A 12,911-nucleotide genomic window follows, 5' to 3' on the forward strand; every position below is an offset into this window, starting at 1 on the left:
GAAACTTAACACCAGGGGCTAGGGTTGTGGTTCAGTGGTACAGCGCTTGCCTGGCATGTGCGAGGGACCTAGGGTTTGATTCTCAGCACCACATATAAATAAATTTAAAAAATAAAGGTTCGACAACTAAAAAAAAAATTAAAAAACAATAAAAACACCAGAAAAACAAACCAATCAATAAATGGGCTAAGGAACTGAACAGACACTTCACAGAAGACATACAATCGATCAACAAATATGTGAAAATACGTTCAACATCTCTAGCAATTAGAGAAATGCAAATCAAAACTACGAGATTCCATCTCACTCCAGTTAGAATGGCAACTATCAAGAATATGAGCAACAGGCCTAGGGACATAGCTCAGTTGGTAGAGTGCTTGCCTCGAATGCACAAGGCCCTAGTTCAATACTCAGCACCACAAAAAAAAAAGAAAGAAAAAATATGCAACAATAAATGTTGGCAAGCATGTGGGGGTAAAGATACACTCATACATTGCTGGTGGGACTGCAAATTGGTGCAACTACTATAGAAAGCAGCATGGAGATTCCTAAGAAAACTTGGGATGGAACCACCATTTGACCCAGTTATCCCACTCCTAGGTTTATACTCAAAGGACTTTAAATCAGCATAATACAGTGATGCAGCCACATCATGTTTATAGCAGCTAAATTAACAATAGCTAAACTAGGGAACCAACCCAGGTGTCCTTCAACAGATGAATGGATAAAGAAAGTGTGATATATATCTCCCCAATGGAGTATTACTCAGCCTTAAAGAAGAATGAAATTATGGCATTTGGTGGCAAATGGATGGACCTGGAGAATATCATGCTAAGCTAAATAAGCCAATCCCAAAGAACCAAAGGCTGAATATTTTGTCTGATATGTGGATATTAATTCACAATGGGGTGGGGGGGATAGGGAAGAATAAACATACTTTGGATTAGACAACAGGCAATGAGGGGAGGGGAAGGGTTATGAGGGAAGAAAGGATAGTAGAATGAATCAGATATTATTATCCTAGGTGCATATATGATTACATCACATATTCTACATCATGTACAACCAAAGAATGAGAAGTTATACTTCATTTATGTATGATGTCAAAATGCATCCTACTGTCTTAGATAACTAGTTAGAAGAAAAACAATTGCTAGAACTAAAAAAAAATAATTAGTTATTGAAACTACATATATAGAAATAATAGTTCATTAAATTTGATTTCTCTAACATTACCCAACTGGTATGTGGTAGATCTGAACATGAGTTATTTTAAATAAAAACAGTAGTTCTGAAAAAAAAGAAGAGGGGTGAGGATGTGGCTTGGTGATTAAGAGCCCCTGAATTCAATCCCTGATACTATATATATATATATATATATATATATATATATATATATATACACACACACACACACACACACACACAAACACACACACGTGTGTGTGCGCGCGCGCATGTATGTATATAAAGATATATCTAAGATATATTACTGAGTTTAAAAAAAGTTTGTAAATTCTCACTTGCATTAAAAACCTGTTTTAACATATATGTCTATATAAATAGGAAAATGTCTGAAAGAATACATATCAAAAGTAACAGTGATTGTTTATATTGGAAATGAAGTGTGGCAACAGTAAAGAGAAGATTCTTAACTTACAGTTAGTTTAATTTTAACTTACAATTAGTTTAATTTTAATTTTATCTACCCACATATCTTTTGGTATGTATGTCTGAATTCTGTATTGTTATATAAGCATTCAATACTTTGTAAAAATGTTTTCTTAAAATGTCTAATCTTATACAATAAGGTAAGATTAGTATTTAGGAATCATGTGGATTTAGAATATATCAGTGACTTAAATAGACAAAGATAAGCTTAAATTCCTAGGCTGGGGTTGTGGCTCAGTGGTAAAGTACTTGCCTAGCGTGTATGAGGCACTGGGTTCAATTCTTAGCACTGCATGTAAATAAATAAATAAAATGACAACTAATAAAAATATTTTTTTAAAAGGCTTAAATTCCTTAATTGAAGACAAACAAAATGAAACAATACTTCCTCTAAATTTATATACATTTGGATATATAAAGTGCATACATACATTATTTATATATACACATACATGCACACACACAGTGATTATAATGTATGTGTACATATAAAACAAATAATTAAAAAAAATGAAGTAGAAAAGTAAGACACAGACTCTTTGGGGACAATTTCAATTTATGTAAGAACATGACATCTAAGTAAAGATCCAAAAGGAGATGAGGGTGTGGGCATACAAATACCTGGAGAATAATCATTCTAGGTAGAAGAAAAAGACAATGAATCCCTAAAGCAGAAGCGTACTGATATGTGATATATTTGAGGATCACAGTGGGGTTGTATGAGGTTTTTTTTTAATCTTTTAAAATTGTTTTTAGTTGTCAATGGACCTTTACTTTGTTTATTTATATGTGGTGCTGAGAATCAAACCCAGGGCCTCACACAAGCCAGGCAAGGGCTTTACCGCTGAGCTCCAACCCCAACCCCATGGGATTATATGGTTTGAGAATAGTAAGTGATAAGAAAGACAGTAGGAAATGAAAGTCAAAGATGTCATGGTCCTCAGGACCTAGTGAGACTGTAAAGAGCAGAAGAGGATTAGAGTAACATGATGTAACTGAAATTATAAAAGCAAAGGTTCTGGCGCTTGTGTTGACTATATAGAGAACAGACTGTAAACAGAAGTTGAGTAATCCAGGTGAAACACACAACAATGGCAGGGACCAGTGGAGCAGTAAGGAGTGGCACAGTTTTGATGTACGTTGAAGGTTAAAAAAAAACCAAGATTTTTTCATAGAATGGCAGAGAGTTATGACAGAAAGGAGTCATGATGGATGAAGATGGCTACATAAGGAGCAAATTTTAGAAGATCCTGATCCAAGAAAACATAAATAGTGGTAATTCAAGATCATTTCTTCTCTCCTCATAGATCAGGGTTCTATTTGGGACATGATGAATTTGAGCAATTAGACAATCAAATGGAGTATGTTCAAGTCATAGTGGAATGATCATACTTAGACTATTTAAGTATTCACCACATCAACATATCAAAGCCTAGGCATAGAATAAACAAGTAAATGTCTACTACCTGACTTATTTTAATTCAGAAAATAGATTAATGATAACATCTTTATAAGAGTATAAGTAAAATTCCTATAACAAAATGTCTTTGGTTTATACCAACATTTATTTCACACATTTCAATGTTACAGAATTATCTCCTGCTCTTATTTCTCAAAAATTTTACATCCTATCTCTTTGTTAAAGTTATATTTTATTCTTAAAATAACCATTCCAGATGATACTATCATTGTTACTAAGCTACAAATACCGCTGAATGAAGTTTTAAGTAAATAGATACCTTGGGTCCACCATGGCCTCACTAATGGCTTGAAGCTTCTCCTGTAGAGAATAAATTTCTGCCCTATGATTTTCTTCAGTTTCTTTCAATTGTTGGTGCAAAAAGCATATGAAGTTTTCTAATTCTTGAATTTGTTCTTCAAGTTGTTTAATTTTTTTGGTATCTTACAGAGAAGATAACAGGAAGAGAAGACAATACACATTTCAATACAAACTTCTCAGTGAAATAACAATCATTTTATTTCAATGTATAAAAATATTTATTCTTTGAAAAATGTTTTGAGTGAAACTCAGGTTTTAATTTGACTCATTCTGACTGATGAAAACAAGAAAACAGTGTGATTCAATATCATTTCTCCTATCCTTATGGTATAGTATCTCTAAATTCAACAATTTTATATCATTAAAACAATTCAGAAACATGAAACAAAAGAGGTGTTGAAAAGGGACCAGAGGAGAGTAGTTCATACCTTTCACTTTCCTCTTTTATTTTTATTTCTAAAAAATGCTGATAGTTAATCACTAAACTAACTTTTTTGCCAATTAAATGAACCATTAGTTAACATGAAATTTGGGAAATAGTGGACAGACTACCTCAAGAAGATATCAATTAAAAAAAATACAAACTTAAAATATTACTATATTCAAAGAACCCCTGAAGTGAAAAAGCATGGTATTATCTGATATGCTTGAAATTCTATTCTGTTCACCAAAGCAATTCCAATAATAAAACTCATTCCTAAAAGCAAAAGTAAAGGCCTAGAGATACCTTGAACACAAGAAGTCTAGTTAACTGGCCAAATATTCATGAAAGAAAAACATTAACTGTGACTAATTGTTTATGGTTCATTGTATGGTCCCTTAACATTGTTGCTTTCCATTATGCCATCTTGGTCTTTTAACTCACTCTCTAGTTTCCCAGGATAACTCATTCTTGTCCTTGACCTCTTGTCCTTGACATTCATGCTGATTATAAATCTTTGCCTCATACTTAAAATTTTTCTCCCAGGTTTCAGACTTCTATTTTCAACTAACTCCTATAGATTTTTCAAAGTCAGTAAGTATTCTATTCTTAACTCAATATATTTAAAACTGAATTTATTATTTTTTTCACATATTGGTTCCTTTTTATGACTAGAACCATACTCTAGTTTCTTAAGCTAGAAACTTGGGTATCATCCTTAATTTCTGCTAACATTAACGACAAACTAAAACCTAACTCTAAGTGTTGAACTTAACTTTCTATCATACTCAATTCAATCTGGCTGGTCTTCCCATCAATAATTTCATCCTTTCCAACTGATCCTAATGGTATCACCTTAAGATAAAAATCTTATTGTTACTCCCACTATTTAAAATCCTGCTGTAGGTCTTATCACCAATAGCATAAAACATAAACATGTTTCATCAGGGTACATAAAACCTTTCCTGATCAAGCTCCTTCCAATCTCTCCAGTTTTTTTCTAGCTAACACGACCTGAATTCCCAGTTCTCCCAAATGGATGCAATCTTAGATAGAGCTCAATGCTTAAGACTCCATAGCCTTCCCCAAATTTCCAACCTAATTACTCTTGTCCATACCCTCATCCTAGTCATCTCCCCAGGAAAGACAAGACTCTTTTTTCTCCCTCCATTCATTATATTTCAGAAATTTTCAGTTTATTTTATATATGCTTTCCCAATAGATTATGATTTCCTATGGGAAAATGACTCAGTAATTTTAGTTTTCTCTAGCACTTGAATGAATATCCAATGATTATATGAACAAATAAGACTAGGGCTTAGATACACAAGTCACCTTCCCCTGTGAGTTCTAAGGACAGAATTATGAAATGGTGGACTCTAAGTGATGCTTCATGGTAATTATAAGTCAGAAACTATTTACCTGTTTCTTGTGTTTTTACATTCTGTAGTTCTAACTGGTATATTTTCTGAAGTTCGTTGATCTTTTCCTCTTGAGTAGAAATAAGCTCCTCTTTAAGACTGCAAAGAGCTTTATCTTTTTCATTTTCCATATATTCATGAACCTGATCCACATGAGCTGAATAAACCACTGAAAGGCATATGCGCTGAGCTTCCATCTGTAGCCTTAAATCATTCTGAAAGTGAATATATATTAGAAAAATTTAAAATAATTTACTATAAAATAATTTACTTTTTGCATATACTAAAACAAGAGGAGAAATAAATTATAGTTTAAAACTTCATAAGAGAACCAATGAGATTTTTTTCTTCATTCTTCATTCAGTTATACTGAGCTACTTCTTTTTTCAAGGAGAGTAGTATCATTACCTCAATTTTATAGCAAATTTTGATATTTGATATAGCTTATAATTTGTCCATATTGGAGAGTCTTTATTCTGACTGTCTGGGACTGCTCCCTACAGGAACAAGTTGTCTCTGCAGGAAACAGCCTAGAGCCTCAACATTTTAGGATATTTAAAGGCGAAAACCACATCCAGATTGACTTGGCAACCAGCAAGCAAGCAAGCAAGAAGTAGTACAGAAGCTGAATAAAGCCATTAGCGAAACAATGCAATGTCTTAATCAAATTTTCATCTCATTCATTTCTCCTGGGATTTTTTCATAATCATAATCAAAAGAGAAATGGATCAAAGTGACCCTAGTTGAATACAAATTAAAGAATGGCTACTAACATCTAATCAATTATTCCCCAATTAGATTATAGTTCCAACTAAAGATTAATGGAATATATCCAGTTGTCAGTCTAGTTATAATTGAGAACCTAATTAACATAAAACCATACCAGGGTTGGAAAAAGTAGGGTTTAACTGCAGGTTAATTTCTGCAAAAATACACCTGATAAGACTTTTTAGAATTTTTAAATAGAGACAGGGAAAAGTACAAAGAAAATAACAGCAAGAAACTACCCAAGAAGTATAAATTAAATTCTTGATTAACATAACACTTATTCACTAGTTTTTCCAGTACGAATAAACAAATGGCTTTATAACAGATTTGTTCTAGAAAGTGAAAAAATTTAAAAATTCATTATAAAAATCGAGTAAGTCTTGTTCTACTTGTAATACTTACTTGTTGGAATTGAATCTGCAATTTTTGACTTTGCTCCGTCAACGCTAAAAATTCTCTCACTGTTTCATCCCTTTCCCTTCTTGCCTGTTGTATATTGGCGGTGAGCTGTGTGATAATAGCATCTCTTTGTTTAAATGCTGCTTCAAATTCTTGTAACTAAAGGAAATCAGAGAAAAGAATTACATTCTAGGCTTATATTTTACATAAAACTGATTATCACTATTACAAGCAACTTTTTAAAAAATATGAGATTCAAAGCACATTAGTGGAATTCTTACAATTTATATGCTATCTCCCACATTTGAAAGCTATGAGCTTTAAGAAATTTGTTTTACTTCCAAATCAATCTCAAAGAAATTAATGTGCACATGCAAAAAATTTTCACTTGTTCTGGCTTTTCTATATATCTAATTCTAGAAGCAAATGCCTTTATATTGGGGAGCTCCCCCAATCTGTTACCAGGCAACACCACAAACTTGTTTTTGGAGAGGATGAAACTGAAATCTATTCTGTCATCCTCATTAATGTCCCATTTTCATCTTGAGTTCATAACTGATTACTTAATACAAGAGATGTCACTCTAACTGCAGAGAATATTTACAGGGACTTGCTGATATTCTTAATGGGTTTAAGTCATCATTTTTTTAAAAAAATGTGATTTATACCACAATTTTCTTTCAGGCTCATTAGAAAAACATCTATCCTGAAATCACTAAAGTTATTTTACTCTATCTTATTAAGTTAAATAAACAAAGTAACATACATGTTACCCCTATTAGTTGAATTCTAGTTGTAAAATGGGATTCTTAATACTATGCGCAAGAACCCCATTTTTCTCATGAATGAGATAATCTTAAGTTAACACCTGTAATTCTCATTAAATACATAAACTATCATTAAAATTTCCTGGAGGGCTGGGAATGTGGCTCAAGTGGTAGTGCCTCGCCTAGCATGCGTGAGGCACTGGGTTTGATTCTCAGCACCACATAAATGTAAAATAAAGATATTGTGTCTACCTAAAAAAAAACTAAAAAATAAATATTTTTTAAAAAATTTCCTTTTTTGTTTTTGTGAGTAGCAAACAAAGGCCACAGAAGGTAAATGTACCTGATGCAATCCTTCAGTCCCATAGGTGGCCCTCATTTCTTCCAGTTCTCTGTTCAGTTCTTCGGGCTCATGTTCAGGTTTCCCAACTAATTCGTTTTCTATCAACTCTAGGCGAGTCTCACTATAGTGTGTGCCTTGTTCAGAATAAGAATCAACGACACCAAATTCTTCTTCCTAAATCAAACCAATATTTTTAATGATTCAGTACTAGCAACATTCCTGAGATAGGAATTCAAATATTGAATTCCATAGCAAAATCCACTTTAAAACATCACTCTTCACTTTGAAGTTCACTTCTATAGCAATCTGGTTTGCTATTAATGTGATATTACCTTAAAAGCACCTAAACAGCATATCTGCAAATTTTGTTCCAATTCAATGTTATAATGAAAATGAGGTAACTTTGTTTTGTTAAGCAGTAAAGAAGATCTAGTAACTTTTAGAAATCACATACAGAAATAATTACATACAGGAGAAAGCTTGGTTAGTAAGTCAACTGGTTTTAAATAATAAAAAACATTAGTATCATGAGTAGTTTTATATACTGGACCATTAATAAATTGGTAGGATTTTCTGATTTCACCACATTACAGCAATCATTTACCTGTATAAAAAAATTTCCTGATATATTATGATAGACCAAATTTTATTTACCTAACAATAATATTTCTACTAACTGTATCTTTTACATCTAGGGAAAATGCCTTAATAGCAAAACAAATATGGTGATTATATTTAACTGAAGTATCTAAGAGGCATATCAAATGTCAATCATTCCTCAAACATCTAAGTTCTTACAATGCAAAAGACACTTTCATTTAAGTAACTGAAGTTCTAAGTGCAGTTCCTATTTAGTCTTCAGAAAGATAACTAAAAGCTTCAAGTTACTAGATCTTCTTTTACAAAATGCTTCCTTAAAATTAGCTAAATATATTTTTAAAATTAAGCGCTATTTATTTTCAAATAAAACCATTTACTGGTATAAATTTAATTAAAGGCTAGTAAGCAAACCAAGGGAAATAAAGAGGTAAAGAACACTCCCCTAAGAACTTTCCTCTGGGGATAGTACTACTGCTAGTCACGCCATCCAGACAGATGAGGGGGTTTTCTTTAACATATCACCACTTGTCTCTAGCACAGATATGTTGTAGTAAGAGAAAGGAGGATGATAGAGTACAAAAACCACCTTCATTCCTGCACACATTCCTGCCCATATCTTAAGCCTTCACAATTCTATGTTAATAGAACCCACGAGAATGAAATTGTTAACACTGAAATATGTAGGACAGACTTGTCAGAATGTCTAGAGTTAGGATTAAGACTATATGAGCCATGACACTTTAAAAAGTACAAATCCTAGTACTGAAGATGTAGCCCAGTTGTAGAGCATCTGCCTAGTATGTGCAAGGCCCAATACCCACAACTGCCAAATAAAAGGGGGAGAGGGTCCTCACTAAGAGACTTTTTAAAAATCAGTTTGATTGCTCTACTTTTATTCTAAGAATAATCTCTGAGAAATAAAGCTAAAGGGAAGGCAAAAAACCAACTTTTGTTAACACATTATTGCAATTGGTGAAAAACCACAAGAATGTAGGAATACTAATTCTAGATATAAAGTCACTTGTGATAATTTTCAAATTATAATACTTCTAAATTTCAATTAGTTTTTCATGACTCAGAAATGACACATTCTGATTTTAGTACACACTAAAATTTCTATTTTGAAGTAACAGTGTCATAAAATGAATATTTGTAAATATCCATCAAAGATCATGTCAAATATCATGTTATCAGTATTACATAAATTATTTATCCAGTATAATAATTATATCTAATACCTCTATAGCAAATATTCAGTTAGTTCTCCTCTAATTCAGTTTAAACATATGTATAATGCCCCACAATGAGTTGGTTAGGATCTATCTCCAAGTACTTTCTGGTCATCATGTTGCCCACTGTAGAGTTGTCTTGAAGTGCCTGGACTGTTATGATCTGCTCTGAGTTCGCTGTTCAGCCCTGAGTACTAGTCACAATGCAGCAGGTTGAAGACAGCCTACTGGAGGATTGTCACAACCTTCATAACTAAGATTCTCAACTTCTTATCTAAGATTTCTTTCATAAGTTTGCAGAAGAGTTCTCAAACTTCACCTCACTCCCCTCCATTTCATTCTTCTCATCCTCATCTTTAGTTAGTTGCAGGCCTTCCCACCAAATCCCCCAAGCTACAGCATGCAATACTCACCAATACACAACCTGAAAGCCCTGTTTCTCCACTCCACAAAAGCAGAGTTGCTATCTGATCTTTGCTCTCTTCAGTGATGAGACCTGAGTCTCCTTCAGGCAACAGACATTTTTGACAGAAAAGTGATCTCACCTCCAGACTGGGAGGTATGATAGTCAAGCAGCTCAGAAAGGCATCAGTAGTTATTGGGAGTCCTCAGAGCTTCCAGGTTTTAGAGAGTTTTAGAGAATGCCTCTGACATTTTTTTTTTCCTGTAGTTTTCTTTATTGTGTGCCAGCTCAGAAAAAAGCTCAAGGCAAATTTTAACAATGTCTTTGTGAATGACTTTCAAGATTTTGCTGTGCTGGAGCATTTTCTTGGGAGATGTTCAAAGGCAGGTCCTCAGAGTCAACCACACCATGGATAAAGTTGAGATAATTCTGGTTTGCAAGTACAAGGCTAGCCTGAGCAACTTAGCAAGTCAGTTTCAGATAAAAACAGCTGGGAATGTAGCTCAGTGGTAGAGCATCCCTGGGTTTAATCCCCAGTAACAAACATACACCCACACCCAAACAACAAAAATAAAAACTGTAATATGTTAATTTAAGAACATAGTTTTTCGAGCTGGGATTGTGGCTCAGTGGTAGAGCGCTCGCCTAGCATGGGCAGGACCTGGGTTTGATTCTCAGCACCACATTAAAAAAAATAAAATAAAATAAAGGCATCGTGTTGTGTCCATCTACAAAAAAGGTTCATATTCATTCTCTCTCTCTCTTAAAAAAAAGAACCTAGTTTTTCTATTAGAAGCCTACAATAAATTCAGACTTATGAAATATACTAAGTTGCTTAAACATTCAGAGTAAATAATAATTTTCCATGTACTCTAAATTTGGGAGCAAAGAAATGACAATCATATCTAAAAAGAATAAGATAACAAAGTGATACTTATTGCAAACATGTAAAGAAGGCAGGTATTTCTTAAGAGACCAATGCCTATTTTACAGTTTATCACCTAAAATAAAAATCATCATTGTCAGGCATGGTGATGCACACCGTGCATCAGGAGGATCACAAGTTCAAAGATAGCCTGGGCAACTTAGTGAGAATCTATCTTAAAATAAAACTGAAAAGGGGCTGGGAATGTAGCTTGGTGACAAAGTGCTTTCCTAGCATGTACAAGGCCCCGAGTTCAATGCCCAGTAACACACACGTACACACATGCACACATACACAACACTACAGCAACATTAATTCCAATAAACACATTTTATTAAACTAGTATTCAAACATTTGTAAAAAGCATTACTATAAAAATCATACTAAATTATAAAATTTTTACTGTGCTAAATGGCTATCTTAAAATGGTCATGGGTCCTAGAAATGCAGACTCACTTTCCTAAAAACCAAAATAGGGCTGCTATATAATTAAGGATTAAGCAATTCAAACAGTTAAGACTTTAGCTAACCACTGGAAAAAGATACAGCAGTAAAATATAATTTTCAGTTTTTCAATCCATTTATATTATATTATGTTAAGTTATATTAAATATATACAGAAGCATATAAATTTATAAGAAATAAAGTACCAACAATCAATAATTTCAAAAAAATATCAATTTTATCTATGACATTTTTAATTGGGATATGTTAGTCTTACCTCCGAAGTGTAATCATCTGCTGTGGTTGAAATCTCACTTTCCAGCTAAAACAAAAGTAAAACATGATTACAGTTATGACATTTTTCCCCTGCTAAATATCATACTTTACAAAAAAAAAAAAAAAAATCCTGCTTTACTAAGACATTGCTGTTAGTAACAATGATAGAAAATTCACAAAAATACTATTAAAAAACTAGTAAAAATTATCCAAATCTTTAAAAATTTCGTTTCATTATGAATTACAATGACTTATAATAATGCATATAAAATTTATCACAAGGCATTGTTATAAATACAAAAGTACCAAGAACTTTTACATATATAGTAGATGTCATCTGTAAGCCAAAAGCATCAAAGACACCATTCCTCTAATTTATGTAACTCTTTTAAATAAAACTAAATCCTTAACATGCCATCAGAAAAATTCAAGTTCTTTAAAAGAATTATCAGTTCTTGATGCTAAAAAGTCAATGACTTTGTCAAGCTTCCCTCAGGTGGATGCTAATGACTTTTCACTGCCACTACTTTCTAGTTAGGGGTAGAATGTTTTAAACTCTGGATGAATACTTACATCACCAGAAAAGACTTGTTCATGTTTAAGCGTTTCTTCATTGTTTAGAGTTCTCATTATTGTGGATTCAGGCATCACGGCCGATCCAACACCCTGAGAACTATTTATGAACGTCTCCTCACTCTTTGATTGATCAATATTCAAGCCATGAACATCATTTTTATTGCTTGAGGTTTTCTTCTTTTTTGGCTTCTTAGGAGGGTTTTGTCCATCCAATCGAGCTCTTCTTTCTCGAAACTCGGCAAGCTACAGGAAAAAGTATCATTAACATCAATGATAATTTTTCTTTGGGATCACTTTCTTTAAAAGATCAAACTATCACCAAATTAAAATGATGATAATAATATAGATGACTTCACAGTTTCAGAATAACTATTGGATTGAATATTCGGGTTGTAAAGTTTGTAACACTAGGTACTTGTGAATGAACTTATTAAATATTGAGGGGTAAGAAATGAACATGTCAAGTCTAAAGAAGAGGAAATTAGAAATTAAAAAGATAATGTTCTAGGCCTATATTACTCATTATATGAGTTATATTATTTTTTCAGAAAAATTAACCAGAAGGTAAACCCCATGAGGGCAAGGACTTTTTTTCCTCCCTACTTCTATATATTAAAAGCCTAGAGCAATATTAAATAAATGTATGTTGAATTTTTTATCTATTTTTTTAAAAGAGAGAGAGACAGAGAGAGAGAGAGAGAGAGAGAGAGAATATTTTAATATTTATTTTTTAGTTATCGGCAGACACAACATCTTTGTTTGTATGTGGTGTTGAGGATTGAACCCGGGCCGCACGCATGCCAGGCAAGCACGCTACGGCTTGAGCGCACCCGGCTGCCGCAAACTCGTTCCCCAGGCCTCCTCCCACCCTTTCCCGGCCACCGCCTC

The 12,911-nt window shown here is 33.2% G+C and overlaps 1 protein-coding gene across 1 annotated transcript; it reads right to left on the bottom strand.

Annotated features, from left to right (window-relative positions):
* Positions 1-6,137: 6,137 nt before the first annotated feature.
* LOC308634065 (A-kinase anchor protein 9-like) lies at positions 6,138-12,112 on the bottom strand (the record flags this gene model as incomplete). Its single annotated transcript, XM_081267643.1, has 5 exons — positions 12,021-12,112; positions 11,449-11,493; positions 7,571-7,744; positions 6,464-6,619; positions 6,138-6,155 (listed from the first exon to the last, which is right to left on the bottom strand). Exons 1-5 carry the CDS (start codon positions 12,093-12,095, stop codon positions 6,138-6,140), a joined length of 468 nt encoding a protein of 155 aa, XP_081123769.1. The 5' UTR covers positions 12,096-12,112.
* Between the last annotated feature and the right edge of the window lie 799 nt (positions 12,113-12,911).

Source organism: Spermophilus citellus (genome assembly GCF_964194105.1).
Source record: "Spermophilus citellus genome assembly, chromosome: 15".
Classification (NCBI taxonomy): Eukaryota; Metazoa; Chordata; class Mammalia; order Rodentia; family Sciuridae; genus Spermophilus; species Spermophilus citellus.